The 19824-nt window shown below is 41.8% G+C and overlaps 2 protein-coding genes across 2 annotated transcripts; one reads left to right on the top strand and one right to left on the bottom strand.

Annotated features, from left to right (window-relative positions):
- Positions 1–562: 562 nt before the first annotated feature.
- LOC127299105 (uncharacterized) lies at positions 563–2893 on the top strand. Its single transcript, XM_051329003.2, has 2 exons — positions 563–2035; positions 2213–2893. Exons 1-2 carry the CDS (start codon positions 598–600, stop codon positions 2701–2703), a joined length of 1929 nt encoding a protein of 642 aa, XP_051184963.1. The 5' UTR covers positions 563–597; the 3' UTR covers positions 2704–2893.
- Positions 2894–3430: 537 nt separating this feature from the next.
- Positions 3431–5623, bottom strand: LOC127299104 (putative 3'(2'),5'-bisphosphate nucleotidase, mitochondrial). The gene is made up of 8 exons (XM_051329002.2): positions 5364–5623; positions 5180–5291; positions 4859–5082; positions 4726–4785; positions 4150–4535; positions 3983–4061; positions 3846–3896; positions 3431–3735 (listed from the first exon to the last, which is right to left on the bottom strand). Exons 1-8 carry the CDS (start codon positions 5589–5591, stop codon positions 3592–3594), a joined length of 1284 nt encoding a protein of 427 aa, XP_051184962.1. The 5' UTR covers positions 5592–5623; the 3' UTR covers positions 3431–3591.
- Between the last annotated feature and the right edge of the window lie 14201 nt (positions 5624–19824).

The raw sequence follows: 19824 nt of genomic DNA, 5'->3' as shown, positions 1-19824 counted from the left end.
GTGATACGAGGCACTGAAAAGGCAGACTCTCTTCTCCTCCTCGCATTAGTCTCCTATCGGTCGAGCATCTCTGGAGTTCCTCCAATCAAGAACCCGGAGCAGGTCAGCACTCAGCAGGTCAGGTTTTAATCTGGAGATTTCATTTCCCTTGTCTGTCCATTATTCGTTGCGTGTTCTCGTGGTGGACACTCTCGATTCCCGCTGGTAGTGCCATCGACTCGACTCTCCTCGACGATCCAATCTAGTTTCTTCTTGAACAGGCCTGGCGGTGGCGTTACTGTTTTTCTTCCATTTCATTGCTTGTGAGGTTTTTTTTTTCTTTTTCACCATGATGGTAATGTCCAGATGTCGATCTGTTTAATCGGGTCTCATTTCGTTGATCACGGGGAGGCATCTGTTTGATCTTTAATCTGTACTATAGTAGTACTAATTAGTGTTGATTAAACATTGAGATAATACATATGGTGTCAAGTCAACTACGCTAAGGTCGCAACTAGCATACGCATCTCGCTGATATAGATTAATTACTAATATCTACTCCTGATATAGATTAGTAATATATGTGCCTGCCTTCAATTGCAGCATCTGTGCTTCTAAATGGCCGAAGAGGTGGTCAAAGAGGTTAACACTTCAACCCCTGCACAAGCTGAGTCCAAGAGAGATATTTTCCCGGTAAACATTACTGGAATTATACATGGCAACAGTATTCCACCCTATCTTAGGAGGAAGGAGAAGCCAGATCCACATTACCGCAGAGCATCCACTGGCTCTTGCCATGACACCTGCAAATTTGGTACCCATCATTCCTCTGAAACTAAGAAAGACGGGGCCTCTCGTCCCTGGCGTCAGGACCGCGCGAATGCGAGGCAGGGAAAACAAGACCAGGCTGAACTCGTACCACCAGGAGGCAAATCAGGAAAGAAGGACCCGGGGCCGAAGAATGTTTCACATGTAAACAAGGGCAGTGGCTCTGTTAAGCCTGGTTTTACCAAGCAAAAGCCACCACTGAAAGTAGTACCTGGTCATTCTGAAAGCTCTCCGTGTATAGAGTTGCCGGATGAAGTATCTGAAGACAAGTGCCTGATCATGTCATTCGATGATCAGTCAAACTGCGGAGATGAAGAATTGTCAGAGGGTGCTGTAAGCATTGATCTGGAAATGCCATTGGCCATTCAGGACAATGACGAGTCTGACGATCATGTTATGGACTCCACGTTACCCTCCAAGGATGTACGCAAAGCTATGGAACAGTCACTTGTGGATCATGTCTCCGGTCATTCGGCAATTGAATGTGTAAGTTCGGAGAAGAGGAGTGATCAGACTGTGATGGCACCAGAGAAGCACAAAAAAATAGAGCATGAGACTAAATCAGAGAGTTTCTCTCGGGGATCTGTAAAACCAAAGACGAAAGCAACATTGACTGCAACTAGAAACACGGTGTTCAGCCACAAAACCGGAGTAAAGTCACAGCAGAAGGTTGCAGGCACATCAGTTGAAAGCTCTGACAGACCAAGGACAATAGCGAAAAGGGCAGATGTTAGTGCTACTAGCAAGTTCAATGGGGATAAGAAACCGCAGTTGATTGTGGCATCAACTTCTCTGAAATTGAAGGAAATCAAAACACCATCACCAGCTAGTGCGACAGATTCCAAATCTACTAGGTTCTCAAAGCTGAAGGCTTTAGCAACCAAAATTGCTCCAGCCCCATCACCTACTTCAGGAAAACAGACAGGTAGAAAGATGGCAGAGGAGAATGTTGCAAGGAAAGATTCTCTACTTGGCCAAAAAAAGGGAGAGGAGAAGGTTACAATATTGAGTCCACTGAAGCTGTCTCGTTCTATAAACATGTCAGCCAAGTCTCTTTTAAGCCCAAGGATTAGAGCAGCCAAGAAAGCAACTTCTGCTTCCCCAATGAAGAGTAAGAAGGTTTATGGGATAGAAAGTTCTTCTGTTCACAAGGAGAAAATAGTGAAGACAACTTCGCCAAAAATACGAAAACCAGATGTTAACAACAAAGAGAGGAAATCTCACAAAGGTACATTTTATCTGTACCTTAAAAATCTTGAAAATGATGATTGCAGCACAGGTTACGAAATTCCTCATAGTACTATAGGATTGACGTCACAATTACTAATGCTAATAAACAGTCCATAATTCAACTTGCATGATTATACTGTCTTTCACCAAAGAATTATTTTTCAAAATATTTCAGAAAAGGCTGTTGTTGCGAAAACTGAAGGTGCAGGAAGGCCAATGCCATCATCCACATCCTCAGCCTCAAGCACCCTGAGGCAGTTACCTCGCAAGCTAACGTTTCGCCGAGCCAAGGTGCTAACTAAACTTGCTAGCAGCTCTGACAGCAATAGTCCCAGACGAGTCCGGTTCAGGCCTGCAAAGGCTACTGATGATAGAAACATAAGCAAAGATCACACCAGAGGAAGGGTCACCAGGAAGAGGGGCGCTGTAGCTTCTGTTGCATCTAGAGATTCAGGCGCTTCACGAGCTGAAGTCATTGTCCTGAGGCATCAGGACACCAATGAGAAGAAGAGCGAGCAGCGATCCTTAAACAAGGTTATCAAGGAGACGGCAAATAGGCTCGTCGAGGCAAGGAAGAGCAAGGTGAAGGCACTCGTAGGTGCGTTCGAGACCGTGATCTCCCTTCAGGAAAAGCGAGGCCGGTCCAGCTCCGTGAGCGTTTCCTGACCTGAAGCGTGCCATCATTTACGAACCTGTGAAATTTGTGCAAGTGTGGGGTGTCTCTGAAGTACTCGTGTTAGAGGTTTTCTATAGGAAGTTGCTGTGTCCTACTCTGCTTTGTGTTACAGATTTGAAGTTTCTACCAAATAAGAATAAATTACGGTGGTGATAAACTTAACGAAACTTTGTCTCAGTTTTCCAAAACAAAACAAAAAATACTCCTTCCACTTACTTTTGTCTTAAGTCGAACCCATTTAAATTTGACCAAGCTGTAGGAAAATATGTCAAAATCTACAATACCAAATCGATATTATCAAATCTTTCATGAGATATGCTTTCAGAACATACTCTTTGGTATTGAATTGATCTGTTATGCTGGGTAATGATAGATAGCAAGGTGTCAATTCTGCACGAAAAACCCACAGAGAGGTCGATATCGTGTGACACAGCCAGGTGATCCACAACCTTCTGGCTGTCTTTATAGGTGGTTCGAATCGTGGTCACACATCTTTGCACTGCTGTCACATTCGGTCTACGAATTTTCCCTGTTGCTTCACATTTTTCTGGACGTTTTACGACCATGCATGTAGCCTTCAGGATTATCCGACAAATTCAGACACTGTGAAGGAAGATGGTTTTAGAATTCTGCAAGAAGTTGGACACCAAGATAAAAACTGTGATGTTCGGCCAGTATAGCTTCTGAATGAAGCTGCTGAAGCAGTTCAGGCACAGATTATTCAGAGAGAACATCTTTTTTCTTCATGTGTATATATGTTTTGTGATGACACTGAAAGTGATTAGACCAAGTTTGCTCGGCCAGATCATCTGGGCAAAATTTTGTACAGAAGGAAAGAAAGAGTACAAACTGTTTGGGTCAGAAGCTATGCGACATTGCTATTTGTAGTTTTCGGAGACCATTTCCACAAGCTTGTCGTGAAGAGCAGCGTTTGTCGACAAGATACCGCCCGTGGGGTAGATGATTCTACGCCCGGTTCTGTCAGCTGCAAAATCCAATGGCTTCCCGCTCCAGTCACAGGTCTGTCAGTTTAATCAAGTTACAGGCTCAGCGTGTTTACCATAATTTTAAATATCAATAGAGCAATTAATTGGACATCTCCTGTATCCCTTGGCTTAGCAAACAGGCGTACCTGACCTCCGGCTTCCTCAACACAAATTACCCCAACAGCGTGATCCCAAGTCTGTGTCAACAGACGGAATAGAAGGATCAGTACAACTGCAAAAACCTGTCATTGCAGCACAAAAGGTAATTCAAGCAAGAGGTGACCTTGAGCAGTTTTGCCGCCCGTGCTAGGAGGATGAAAACTGACATTCTCCCACAAGCTACCATGAGATACTTGGACAAGCTAAAGAAAACAGCAATAATAGGAGTTACGATGGCGCATGATTCACTAAGACCATGTTTGAACTGTTTAGAGAAAGAATGCAACAAACCTGCCACCGCAGGAATTTTGGAGGAGAATCTTGTTCTCATCTCTTGGTTCAGATTCATCCATCGTTGAATCGAAGTGGGCAGACAAGGGCATCATATCCCATGTGTGGCTATCGACGATGCAGAAGCATGCCATGTGCACAACTGAACATGGATCAACAGAGCATCTCTTCCAAGCATCTAGTGGTGTTGTGAACTGGCCAATCCCAGCAGACAGGGGCCTAGACCAGGTGCCACAACCTACATGGGACACCATAAGCATGCCATCGCCATGGCAGGCCGCGGCGCTTTCGTGTTCCTTGTTGCCTATGGTAGTAGCATCGCTCCAATTTGGACATCCCATCACTCCTACTGCTAGCTTTCCATCCACCACTAGAGCCAAACCCACCTAAGAACCAAGCCAAAAAAAAAAAAAAACCAGAATGACCAAGATGTAACTCTAAGAAATCAGAGTAAGGGGAAACAGAAATGGCATTCAGAAATGCATTTTCTATGGGAATAACTTTTTTTTGTCCGAATGGGAATAACTTTTTTTGTGCTTGCAGAGATATGCATACAATGGATACAAAGAGACATACCACATACAGCGTATCGTTTCCTTTCAAGAAGCCCTTGGTACCATCAATTGGGTCAAGTATCTACAAAAACCACACATCATCAAGTCTGCAACCAAGATGTATGGTAAACCAAACTTCCATATATATAGCTTACCCAATAAGTAGCAGGCTTTGAATCAAAAGAGACAGCTTCCCTGCCACCTCTGTCAATGGCTCTCAACACATCATCATGAGTCAAAGGTGAGCCATTGTTACTCACATTTCTCGCGACAAAGCTTGAGATCGAATCAACGATTCCAGCATCGGCATCGGGCGACCGCAGAAACGTCGAGTCCTCTTCGGCCACCAGAGGTATCGATGGAAACAGTTGCTGCAGCTCTTCCATTGTAATTAAGGTGGCATCGATCAGACAGATGTGGGAAGTGCATATCATACTGATTAGCTGAACTGAGGAAGCGAAGTGTGTGAGTTTTACCGAAGCTAATGAGTGCTTGAACTCCGAAATCCGCGGTAGTCACGTGGGTTTGGTCATTCTTCTCGACGACCCTCCTCTTGTCTCTGTCGTTTGAAAGCAGCGTTGCCTTCACCTGTCAAGGCAATCGATTTGTTCAGGGTTAGTCAAATCCAGAGGAGAGGGGAGGAGGAGTTGGTGAACTCACGTCCACGCAGAGGCGGCAGGCGCGCTCGACGGAGGCGACGGCCGCGGCGAGCTCGCGGTGGTGCGGGGCGTGGCTCGGCGGGAAGGGTAGCGCGCACGCCTCGTGTACCGCCGCAGCCGCTGCTCGTACGGAGAGGCGGGAGGGAGGATGCATCGGCGGGGCGATCAGGCTGCGCCGCCGCCCGAGGAGGAGGCGGTGCCGCGGAAGCGAGAGGTGGAGGAGCGGCATGGGTGTGTGGTGTGGTGTGTGGCGGGAGCGCACGCAAAACGGCGGATTCTTTTGCAGAAAATACGTGTTCCTATGGATCGCAAATATACGCTACAGGATAGGCCTTCAGGTTCAGGGACGCACGAGCTACCAATAAAATTATAGCTTTCGGAAGTTCCATTCTTAGCAAATTTCAGGGTGTCACTTTCAACAAGATTCTTACTATCACTTTCAACAAACTCCCCGAGATTCCACCAAGCATTTCGACAACAAAACCATAAAAGTTGCCCAAAAAACGGCGGATTATTTTGCAGAAAATAAGTGTTCCTATGGACTGCAAATGCACTATTAAAAGCAAGATTTATGGGTGTGACTATTTCTTGCTCGACGAAGAACTAACTTCGTTTTTAGTCAGATGATGTAATTAAATTTTAGTTGCAACTCATGTTACAACTCATCACTAGTATGCTGAGCATGGAGTTAGCTAAGAACTAGCAAATCCCAAATTTTATTGCTTCATCATTTTTAAAGAAAAATCAGGGTGGTCTTTCCCGCTTCCATTATACCAGAATAATGAAGCTATGCATGTCTCCTTGCTCTCTTACAGCTACGAACTTCCTAAATAGTCCAACAATGCATAAAAACAAGTTTTGGGTAGCCCCAAGTCAGCATTACATTTTCCTACACGAGAGCAAATTGGGGAACAAAAGAAAATGCATTCTTCACAGCTCCATTGCCTCCTGTCCTCTCTAACCGAAGTTGAGAAGTTATATTCGGTCTTTTTTCCTACCTTAGGTCCGCGAAATCCTATATCCAACCCATGTATACCCGTCTGTATACATACGGTGCCGATACGATGTGTTAGAAAAAAAAAGTCACGTGACCGGGTAACTATTCCAGTTGCAAAACTACCACCCCACGTCGTGCATGAGTGGTTTTGAAACCTGTTGCCGGCGTACGCATCCGCTGGGATCCGACGACGGAGCCGCCGGACGAAGGAATCGCTACACCTACATGGATCCTGCTAATTAAGGATGCAACGCGCGCCGGTCATCTTGCCATCGCCGGTGATATTGAAGTTGCTCCAGATCCGTCAGTCCATCGATGGAGCGTACCCTATATTCCCGACAAGGCTAGGGTTAGGGTCTCCGCTCGATTCTATCAAGGTGTTGGGACGGTCAGGTTGAGAATGCAGCCATGGTTAGGTTCTCCTGCTCCGTACACATGATGTCACACACGTACAATACAACCTGGGCCATACGGGCCACTATAGGGCTACGTTGAGATTCCAAGTGCAGAGTGTTATATCAGCAGAGTATCTTCCCCACAAGGGTGACTCAAGGGTTTATATCGAACTCTCGAGGAACTGGACAAAGAATATTCTCTTCTCTCTTCTTCTAGCAATCCTGCAAGTAAAATAAAAGCCTTATGTCCCCAACTCTACTGTGTGGTTGTCAAGCATAAGGTTTCACGTAAGTAAATAAACACAAGTAAAAATAAAGCAAGTAAAACTAGAAGAAATAAAGGAACTAAGTAAAAAGCTGTAAAGGGGTTGATTGTTATTGGTGTTTTTGGTGCAAATAAGAAAAGTAAATATTTTGTATTTTCAAATTAAAATAGTGCTGCAAGTAAAAACAAGATAAATGCAAGATAAAGGCGTTTCTTATGATAAAAAGTGGACCAGGGTTCATGGGTTCACTTGACTATTCTCTCTTTTAAGTTGTAGTGGACAAATAACAATTCACAAATGAGATATGAGGATGTAGAACAATAACATGAGTAAGATACGCATTCATATGGGCATCACGTCCTAACATAGAGATGATGCAACACAACTCTCTTATATTTCACAAAAAGAGAAAACTCCATGCAATCTTGAATTAAGAATTAATAGAGTATAACCTTAAGTATTTTGACATGATGTTTAAATATCAAATATGCTACCTTGACCAAACGAGATCATCACTTTTGTCACGTGACAAACATAGTACATGCATTTACTTTATCCCTAGTGAAGTAGCAAAAGAAAAGGCAAAACCATAATAGATCATGAATTTGTATCACTATTCAATCACTAAAACCATACTACTCCATCTAATACACACATCACCCCACATACGCTCTTACATAGATGTTGCATCGGAACAAATACTTTAGAACGGGGTACATAATATGCATCTACTAATACATCTTACACATAATACAATCAGATCTCATAGCACAATATCATAGAATAAGGATCCACCACATAAGTATTACAAATATGGCCATAGTCATGTGAGGCAGCTCATATGGCACTAAGAACTATGAGGAACATGAGAGAAATAGATCAAGCTACTGCCACAAACCCATAGTCAAAAGGTGGCCTGCTTTCCCTTGATCATGGAGATGATGGTGAAGACTTTGGAGAAGGTGGAGATTCCTCCGGCAGTGATCCCGACGGTGTTCCCCCTCCGATCTTCTCTGCTGCAGTCTCTGTTTTCGTGGCGCTCTCCTCCCGAAAACTCTTCGGGCCATATATATAGCGATTTTTAGGTCAAAATATGTCGGTGGGCGAAAAGATCACGCGCTTTGGACGATCGACGACCGAAAGAGGTCAGGTTGCTCACGCTACCTTGTTATGCACGCCGCGTGGGCTCTTTTGGGCCTCAGTCCCTTCCAGGTGAGGTTCCAGTGCTCAGGGTGCTTCTTCCGATGAAAAAATGACACTCCAAAAATCTCAGGTCAATTTGACTCCGTATAGGTCTCTGAAAGTGAAAAATACACAAAACAGTGTTTTCTATTACCAGAGTTATAAACCAAATAAAAGAGATTATTGATAAATCCCCATAAATCAATGTAAAACATGGTATTATCATAATATATGTTAGAAATATGTGATAATTTAATATGATGAAGGACAAAGTTCATGTATGCATTTTACATAATAATTTTGTGTGACATCGGGTTCTTCAAAAGATGCAACATTAACTTGTTTCTCTTACTTTGCATGGCACTCACACATGGAATTATGAACATATTGGTTTGCATTCCCTCTTCTACAAGTTCACAGGTGATCCCACTATATTTTGTATCTGGTCCATCCTAAGCTCCAACATTAACTATCCACAATGTGTTGCTCATTACGATTTTTTTTTATCTCGAAACATATTGATTTGCATTCCCTTATCAACAAGTTCAGGAGTGATGCCATTATAATTCCTATCTGGTTCATTCCTAGCTATTACACTAACATCCTTCTATTATTGAGTTTATGGCCAATTTTAAGTAATTGCACATATTGGTTCGCATTCCCTGCTCTATAGCTTTTTTCCATCGCAACTTCTATTTGTCTCATTGTTTGTTAAAAAAGTAAGAGACTCATATTACGTAGTTCATGCCAATTTTGAAGCAACATGTTACTCTGTATATTCCTTGTACAAGTGATACCGTTATTATTTGTATCTAGTTCGTCATGAGCTACTAAATTAACCACCTACTATTAGTTCATTCACTACCCTCTATGTGTTGCTTGTCATGAATTTTAAGTCCTTGAACACGTTGATTAGCATTTCTTGTACAAAAAAGTTCATATTATAGTTCCTATATGGTTTATTACTAGCTATGACAGTAAAATGCTGCTATTATTTAGTTCATGGCCAATGTAAGAAATTGAGCATGTTGGTTTGCATTCCCTGCTCTATTGTTGTTGCTATTATAACTTCTATCTCTGGTTCATTCTTTGTTACAAAATTAAGTGTCTACTATTATGGAGTAGTTCATGTCAATTTGAAAGTAACTGGACATGTTGGTCTGCTATTGCTGCGCTGAAAATGATATCATTATTGTATCTATCTGGTTCGTCTTAAGCTAGGCCTGTTGCTCTAGTTCAAGTACGTATACCTTTTGTATTGCTCTAGGCCTATACTTCCTCTGTCCGGGTGGGGGCCTAGTCTAAGAAACATTTATCCCATTTTACCTCCTCTCTAAGGACTACTTTGCATATAATTTGGACTAAATATTTTCCTCTAATTACTCTCCACCTCTTCATTTTCCATTTTTTTAGCTCAACTTGAGCATACGGTGGGGTGGGAGCCAATCCAATTGCAATTCTTCATTTGTTTATTACTGATCGTGTCTTGATGTAGAGTAACAAATGACTTCCTTTAAAAATAAGAGAAACATTGGACATCTTCAACGAGCTTACTGATACCTTCTATCTGGATTATGGATTGTAGTATTGTAAGATTTTTCCCTAGAAGACCTAGGTTTAATCGAATCTTGGGAAGCACTCCTAAAATGGTTTGAAGGAAACGTATACAAGACTTGCTAGTTAATTTAGTCTTATGTTTACTAGACCTTTTTCTAGTTTACTTTGTTTTTGGGATGTATTCAAATGATAAAAGATAGGCCAAGGTCAAGGATTCTCCTGCATCTATGCATACATATAGAAATGAAGCCCAACAATGTGTAGGAAATAAAATAGTGATAATAGGTTTGTGGGCAGCACATCCGTACATACTATTGTCCCTAAACCAGAGGTAACAGCAGCCTCTTGATCCAACCATCGTCCCCACAACCACGAATAACAACAGTTATTAAGTGAAACAAACCAAAGCATTAAGATAGATGATTGTGTCGTTTATCCCAAGCGAATCACTAAATGTGTACCGTTACTTTCCCCTTTCTGTCACTGAGGTTTCGAGATAGCACGTTGTTCTCCACTCAACTCACCTCTTCCCTTCATCGATCCCAAGAGACTTGGGTACCTGCAAGTCCTCGAATCGAGGCAAAGAGGAGGATACAAGATTGCAAAGCTCATATTCAATCTCTACACAAAACTCATAAGTTTAGATACATATAAACGCTGCGAGGATTCACTCCAACCTGCAGCCCGTGAGGACTACTCATGCATGATAACAAGATCAAAGATAGAAGTCATTGTGGCAAATACTTGGATTGAAATCACAATATTCTTACAATGGTCGTCAGTTCTCAAGGAGATCTCTATTACAAGGTGATGGCTATGGATATGGAGGGGAATGGAGATCAAATGGATGAACTATGGTGACGGATCTCCTTCCGGTGTGTTACAGACGGATCTGACAGATGGCGGCTCTGTTCCACGATGAATGATTCTCTTTCTAGACTGGCTCCCTTCACGAAAGTTATAGGGTTTGACCTCGGGAATGCTCCGGCACCCAGTACGGGCGAACGATACGGGCGGGGCTTGCCCGTACCGATGTCCACTATTGCTTGTAGAACCGACTTTGACCCCCAAGTTGACTTTGATGTGCTTATACTGAGATTTTTTTTCAATAAGCGCGGTTCCAATCGCCATAAATACTTGATTACCTACACACCATACAAAAAGAGAAAGGATTGCACTTCTTTGCAATAATTAGTTCATCAGTGGCACATTTAGAGAGATGTTTAGTCAACTTCTTGACTTTGCAAAGGGTTTAAATGTGAGGAAAAATGGCGTATTTCACAGCCATCATGCACCAACAAGGTGGGCTGCATGGGACTTGACAGAGAGGTATTGTAAGTCCATTCTTTTATTCCGACATGCTCAATTATATAAGCTACAAAATAATTTAATTGCTTGTTTATCTTGTACTTGATGATTAGAACTATCATATTTTTTATGTTGGTAAAGCTCATACATATTAAAAGGAATCTCACAGCTTATCATTTACCATATGCCTTAATATATTCTGGCTGTTGATATGCGGCACACACTCTTTGTTTGCTTATTGGTAGTCTATATTAGTCTCATACTGATAGACTATATGTGTGCATTACAATGCTCTTGTTATATCAAGGAAATGGCGAAATCCAATTTTTTGACAAACAACATTGTAGTGTGTTTGCCTTGCCATTGTTGCTGTCTTAACTTGTAATGCCTTTGTTTCGAACAGTGGTGCATGAACAACATAAAGGATTGCATAACCAGTTATGTTCATTGTGTAGTTGATGTCTGTGTTGCAGCTGTATTGCTAGTTTTAATTACCATTAAATTTCTGAGGGTTATGTAATATTTTTTCAAAGTTTTACAGCTAATATAATATTTAGTTAGTTTGTACAATTCTTTCACGCGTTATTTCCTAACTGTAATTATTACACGTTGGTGCTTGTGGTAAGTGAGCCTATTGGGCCAAAATCACGTGTTGCATAAATATGCTCATAATATGAAGGGTTGTAAATGGGCCCTTTTAATGGGCCAAATTAATGCACAAACCTCCTGCCTTGCTTCGGCCCAATTAAGCAAAATTACATGTGGGTCGGTGCGCAAATTCTTCTTAGTACGCATTACATGAGTCGTCGTGTTCACATAGCAAAATGCAGATGGGCTGGCCAGTAAATCACAATGAGCCTCATGGATCTCGGCCCAACAAGATTATTGGTCTTAAGTGGGCCGTCCATTTATACTTAGTGGGCTTGCCATCAGTCCTTTAACGGCCCAACCCATGCAACTTAATGGACTTTCTAATAATCCTAACTAGGCCAACCCAAACCGCAAGTTGACCAGTCAAACATTTTTGGGCCGGCCCATTTACTAAATAGGCCCTCCAAGTTTACCTTTTGACTGGTCAAACAAAGAATGTTGGCTCAGCCTGCCACCTAAGTGGGCGGCCTAATTATCTAGTTGAGCGGTCAAACCAATACATTCGGCCTAACTTGCATACATTGTGGGCTGGCCCATCTAGATGTTTGACCGGTTAAACCAACTCTGCTGGGCCGGCCCACGAACTAAATGGGTCGGCCCATTTATTCTTTGACCGGTCAAACAAATACATTAGGCCCGGCCCGCATACCTAATGGAGCGGCCCATTTATTTAGTTGACCGGTTAAACTAAATCAGGTGGCTTGGCCCACAAACTATACGGGCCGACCCAATATTTCTTATTAGGTCGGTGATGACGGCTACTAGCAACGCCAAAAAGATCTTGATACGTTGGGACTCCAAGTGCAGAGTGTTGTATCAAGGAAGTATCTTCCCCACAAGGGTGACTCGAGGGTTTATATCGAACTCTCGGGGAACTGGATTTAAAAGTATTCTCTTCTCTCCTCTTCAAGCAATCCTGCAAATAAGTAAATGTCTTGTGTCCCCAATTCCCTCGTGTGGTTGTCAATAACAAGGTTCCGCGTAAGTAAATAACACAAGTAGTAATAAAACAAGTATTAAACTAAACTCGATAAAACAAGTAAGTAAAAACTGTAAAGAGATTGATTGTTTTTGGTGTTTTGGATGCAAATAAGAAAAATAAACATTTTTTTTCTATTTTTGGAATAAAATAGTGTAGCAAATAGAAAACAATGTAAATGCAATATAAAGGTGTTTCTTATGATAAAAAATGGATCGGGGTTCATGGGTTCACTTGACTACTCTCTCGTAAAGTTGTGGTGGACAAAAAACAATTCATCAATGAGATATGAAGGTACAAATAATATTATATATAAGATCAGAATTAATATGGGCATCACGTCCTAACATAGAGATGATGCAACACACCTCTCTTATGCTCCACAAGAATGAAACTTCATCAATCTTGTATTAATAATTAACAGAGCATAGCAATAAGTACTTTGACATGAAGTTTGAATATCAAATATGCTACCTTGAACAAACAAGATCATCATTACTATCACATGATGAACATAGCACATGCCCATTTACTTAATCCCCAGTGAGGTATCAAAAGAAAGTCAAAACCATAATAGCTCTTGAACATATTGTCACTATCCAATCACTAAAACCTTGCTATACTCCATCTAACATACACATCACCCCACACATGCTCTTGCATAGATGTTAGATCAGAACATAAACTTAAGAACGGGGTACATAATATGCATCTATCAATACATCTCACAAATATAATAAGATCAGATCACCATATAACAATATCATAGAATAAGGATTCACCACATAGGTATTACAAATATGGCCATAATCATGATAGGCAGCTCATATGGCACTAAGTACAATGACACTACGCCACATATTATTTTTAATGACAAACAACTTTTGTCACCTAATATACCAAATTTTTCATGTATTACTCTCAGATGACAAAATGTGTTCGTCATTAGGTTCGTCATGGAATCTCCGTCATAGATTACTTTCTGGTGATAGATTATATTTGTTTGTCATTGTCAAACCTAGAATGGATGACGATTATTTATCCGTCATCTATGATGTTCATGGATGACAAACATATTTGTCATCTTAGATAGGAAAATATTTCATTGTCTAAATTATTATATGATAAATGCTCCGTCATTGTCAGATAGTCGGTGAAATCAGCCCAATCCATTACTATGCGCTAGGCGGAGCCCAATAATTCAGCCTGTTTATGTTTTTTTCTTAATAATTCTAGAAGACTTATTTTCTAGGCCTTAGCCTTTTCACAAAACATTTTTTTTTCTAGTTTCGACATGTTTATTTATAGCTGGCCCCACCTGTCAGATGGGTCCCAATTGTCATAGTGCAAATCATTTCTCCACTGGTTGTCCACTTGTCAGGTTTTATTTTCATACAATTCACAACAATTTTCCTAAATAGAGAATACATGAAATTCAAAAATTCTTCTGATAACAGCCTTAAATAAGTATATTACAACATTTCGATGATTCAATAAGGCATACATATAAACACATCCCAGGTACAAAATAGAGTAAACTGTCATATGATTGCCCAATAAATAACATCTACAATCTCGGGAAAGCCACTTCCGAGCACCATCTCGGCCCATCCCAGTGACAAAGGATTAATTTGTCAATGCCTACAGATCGTAGACTAGGGTTTTGCTGGAAGTAGAGGGCAAGTAGATCTCGAAGGTTTCAGCCAAAAAGTACTCGCTGATTATGAAAACTAGGGTTCTGTTGACAGTAGATTCGATCCTTTCTTCGTCCCTCGACTCCCCCTTATATAGAGGGTGGAGTCGAGGGTTTCGTAATACACAAGTTACAGAGTTCAGGAGGGTTTCGTACCCAACCCGTAAAATTACAAGTCTCTATATTTCTTAATACAATCTATCTTTCCTTAACACTAAATGGGCTTCCGAATCTTCTTATTCTTCGAGTCTTGGGCCTTCAGTAAACCCCGGGTACCATCTTTGGCAGGCCCATTGGGGATGCCTATGTCACCCAGCACCATCCAAGGAAGGATCCCCATAACTGACCAGAGCAGCGCTCCATCACCACCAGGAACTCACCCCCATGATCACTAGAACTGGCTAGAGTGCACAACACAGCCCCAACAACTCACCCAGACTTGGAAACAACACCCAGACTTGGACGAAGCAATGCGCCATCGTCCCAGGACCACATGAAAGCAAGAACTGGCCTGAGCAGCGCCTCGCTGCTAGGTGCACAAATTGCTTTGCGCCATCAGTACCTTTGGAATTAGAAAATGCAGAGAACAAACAACTTTTGTTATAGTACGACCAAAATATGGACCCACAACTAGTAGGATGACAAAAGCAGTAGAATGACAACCGTGTACTGATAACCCACAAGTATAGGGGATCGCAACAGTCTTCGAGGGAAGTAATACCCAAATTTATTGATTCGACACAAGGGGAGACGAAGAATACTTATAAACCTTAACAACTGAGTTGTCAATTCAGCTGCAACTGGAAAAGCACTAGTAACAGGGGTGATGTGAAAGCAGCAGTAATATGAGAGAAATAGTAACAGTAACACAGCAGCAGTAGCAGTAACACAGAGGCAATGGCACCAGAAAATAGTTGATACTACTTCTAATGGCATATAGGACCGAGTGAGTATTTGATGATGAAAGATGGACCGGGGTTCCCAGCTATCTACACTAGTGGTAACTCTCCAATAACAAGTGTTGGGTGAAAAAATTACAGTTGGGCAATTGACATAATTATTATAGCATTAAGACAGAACATCCAGTTTATTAATCATGTAGGCATGTTTTCCATATATAGTCATACGTGCTCGCAATGAGAAACTTGCATAACATCTTTTGTCCTACCAGCCGGTGGCAGCCGGGCCTCAAGGGAATCTACTGGTAATTAAGTTACTCCTTTTAATAGAGCACCAGAGCAAAGCATTAACACTTGGTGAAAACATGTGATCCTCGTATCTAAGCCATCCCCTCCAGTTATCCCAGTTGCTGTCACTCTGGGGCCTCGGGTTCTGGACATAGACATGTGCAAACAACTTGTAGATACAATCTAAGCAATAATTATAGAGCTTAAATCTAAGATCATACCACTCGTGCAATAGTGACAAGCATTAAACACAACAAGATTGCAGCAACAATAACTTCACAAACTTTATAGATAGACTGATCATAATGTAACAATTCATCGGATCCCAACAAACACAACACCGATTACATCAGATGGATCTCAATCATGTAAGGCAGCTCATGAGATCATTGTACTGTAGTACATGGGAGAGAGAGTACCAACTAGATAATGCTAGAACCCGTAGTCCATGGGGGAACTACTCACGGAGCATGATGGAGGCGGTGGCGTCGATGGAGAAGGCTCCGGGGGTCGATCCCCATCCCGGCAGGGTGTCGAAACAGGAACTTCTGACCCCCGAAACTAGGTTTCGCGATGGCGGCGGCGCTCCGGGAGTCTTTCTGGAGTATGATCGATCTATCTCGGGTTTTCGTGTCGTGGGGGAATAAATAGGCAAAGGGGCGATGTCGGTGGGCGCCCGAGGGGCCCACCCCATAGGGCGGCGCCGCCCCCCTCCTGGCCACACCAGTGGATGGGGAGGAGGCTGTGGGCCTCCTCTGGCCTAGCCCTTTTGACTCCGTGGGTCTTCTGGCGAAATAGAATTTCTGTAATTTTTCTGGATTTTTCCGAGCACTTTGGTTTTTGGGCCTTTACAGACATAATAAACAGAAACTGGCACTGTGGCATCTTGTTAATAGGTTAGTCCAATAAATGCCATAATATGATATAAAGTGCATATAAAACATGTAGCTATTGGCATAAAACTAGCATGGAACATAAGAAATTATAGATACGTTGGAGACGTATCAAGCATCCCCAAGCTTAGTTCCTACTCGTCCTCGAGTAGGTAAACGATAAAAAGAAAATAATTTCTGAAGTGACATGCTACTAACATAATCTTGATCCAATAATGATGTAAGGCATGTGAACTGAGATCAAATCATTCAAAGCAAATGTCTATAGTTTGCTAACAAAAAGATAATGACTAAACAACTGAATCATATAGCAAAAACTCTTCATGAATAGTACTTTCAAGACAAGCATCAAAAAGTCTTACATAAGAGTTAACTCATAAAGCAATAGATTCTTAATAAAAGGTTTTGAAGCAACACAAAGGAAGATTTAAGTTTCAGCAATTGCTTTCAACTTCAACATGCATATCTCATGGATAATTGTCAACACAAAGTAATATAATAAGTGCAATAAGTAAGCATGTAAGAATCAATGCACACAGTTGACACAAGTGTTTGCTTCTAAGATAGAAAGGAGTAGGTAAACTGACTCAACATAAAGTAAAAGAAAGGCCCTTCGCAGAGGGAAGCAGGGATTAAATCATGTGCTAGAGCTTTTTAAGTTTTAAAATCATATAGAGAGCATGAAATAAAGTTTTGAGAGGTGTTTGTTGTTGTCAACGAATGGTAGTGGGCACTCTAACCCCCTTGTCAAACAGACTTTCAAAGAGCGGCTCCCATGAAGGACGTTATCTCTACCAGCAAGGTAGATCATCCCTCTTCTCTTTTGTTTACACATGTATTTTAGTTTTATTTATAGATGACTGATGTCTACGGGTGCTTCTATTCTTGTAGACAGTGTTGGGCCTCCAAGAGCAGAGGTTTGTAGAACAGCAGCAAGTTTTCCCTTAAGTGGATCACCCAAGGTTTATCGAACTCAGGGAGGAAGAGGTCAAAGATATCCCTCTCAAGCAACCCTGCAATCACGATACAAGAAGTCTCTTGTGTCCCCAACACACCAAATACACTTGTCAGATGTATAGGTGCACTAGTTCGGCGAAGAGATAGTGAAATACAAGTAATATGGATGTATATGAGTGGTAATAGCAATCTGAATAAAATATGGCAGCGAGTAAACATGCAACAGAACAGTAAGTAAGTGGTGTTTGTAGTATTGGAAACAAGGCCTAGGGATCATACTTTCACTAGTGGACACTCTCAACATTGATCGCATAATAAATAATAACTTCTCTCATTTGTGCTACATATACTCTTTTTTGATAATGAACACCATTCGTTGCGTAGGATTACACGAACCCTCAATGCCGGAGTTAACAAGCTCCACAACATTCGATGTTCATGTTTAAGTAACCTTAGAGCATAATAGATCTTTGCAAAATAGACCGAGTACTAACATAGCATACACACTGTCACCTTTACACTATGAAGGGGGAATAAATCACATCAATACTATCATAGCGATAATCAACTCCATAACCTACAAGAGATTATGATCATAATCTACGACAAGAACTACACAATGCACACACTGTCACCATTACATCATGCAGGAGGAATAGACTACTTTAATAACATCACATGAGTAGCACATAGACTAGTAGAGATACAAAGCACATTGCAATCATAAAGGGATATAAATAAGCACTTCACTATGCCATTCATAACAGTGAATAAGTATTCTGTGAAATATAGCCTAAGAGACCCACACGGTGCACACACTGTCACCTTTACACACGTGGGACAAGGAGTCTCCGGAGATCACATAAGTAAAACCCACTTGACTAGCATAATGACATCTAGATTACAGGCATCATCATATGAATCTCAATCATGTAAAGCAGCTCATGAGATTATTGTATTGAAGTACATGGGAGAGAGATTAACCACATAGCTACCGGTACAGCCCCGAGCCTCGATGGAGAACTACTCCCTCCTCATGGGAGACAGCAGCGGTGATGAAGATGGCGGTGGTGTCGATGGAGGAGCCTTCCGGGGGCACTTCCCCGTCCCGGCGGCGTGCCGGAACAGAGACTCCTGTCCCCCAGATCTTGGCTTCACGATGGCGGCGGCTCTGGAACTTTTCTCGTACCGTGGCTTATTCGTATCGGGGTTTTAGGTTAGGGACCTTATATAGGCGAAAGGGGAGCCTCGGAGGGGCCCTGGTGGGGCCAGACACCAGGCCGGCGCGCCCCCCCTCAGGCCGCGCCGCCTTAGTGTGTGGGGCCCCTGTGGCCCCCCTCTGGTCCCTCTCGGGTGTTCTGGAAGCTTCCGGTGAAAATAGGGTACTGGGCGTTGATTTCGTCCGATTCCGAGAATATTTGCTTACTAGGATTTCTGAAACCAAAAACAGCAGAAAACAGGAACTGGCACTTCGGCATCTCGTCAATAGGTTAGTTCCGGAAAACGCATCAAAACGATATAAAGTGTGAACAAAACATGTAGGTATTGTCATAAAACAAGCATGGAACATCAGAAATTATAGATACGTTTGAGACGTATCAGCATCCCCAAGCTTAGTTCCTACTCGTCCTCGAGTAGGTAAACGATAACACAAATAATTTCTGAGGTGACATGCTACCAATATAATCTTGATCAACATTATTGTAAAGCATATGACATGAATGAAGTGATTCAAAGCAACGATCTATATTTTGACAAATAGATGACATATAGCAAAACTTTTCATGAATAGTACTTTCAAGACAAGCATATAAAAGTCTTGCATAAGAGTTAACTCATAAAGCAATAAATTCAAAGTAAAGGCATCGAAGCAACACAAAGGAAGATATATGTTTCAGCAGTTGCTTTCAACTTTCAACATGCATATCTCATGGATATTGGTCAACATAGAGTAATATGATGAATGCAAATAAGCAAGTATGTAAGAATCAATGCACAGTTGACACAAGTGTTTGCTTCTAAGATGGAAGGAAGTAGGTAAACTGACTCAACATAAAGTAAAAGATAGGCCCTTCGCAGAGGGAAGCAGGGATTAAATCATGTGCTAGAGCTTTTCAAGTTTTGAAATCATATAGAGAGCATAAACGTAAAGTTTTGAGAGGTGTTTGTTGTTGTCAACGAATGGTAATGGGTACTCTAACTACCTTATCAACCAGACTTTCAAGAGCGGCTCTGATGCGCGTAAATGTACACGTCCGTTGGGAACCCCAAGAGGAAGGTATGATGCGCACAGTGGCAAGTTTTCCCTCAGAAAGAAACCAAGGTTTAATCGAACCAGGAGGAGCCAAGAAGCACGTTGAAGGTTGATGGTCGCGAAATATGATGCGGCGCAACACC

This window comes from Lolium perenne, chromosome 5 (genome assembly GCF_019359855.2).
Source record: "Lolium perenne isolate Kyuss_39 chromosome 5, Kyuss_2.0, whole genome shotgun sequence".
NCBI lineage: Eukaryota > Viridiplantae > Streptophyta > Magnoliopsida > Poales > Poaceae > Lolium > Lolium perenne.
Note: the sequence above shows the minus strand (reverse complement) of the source record. Positions and strands in the feature narration are given on the sequence as shown.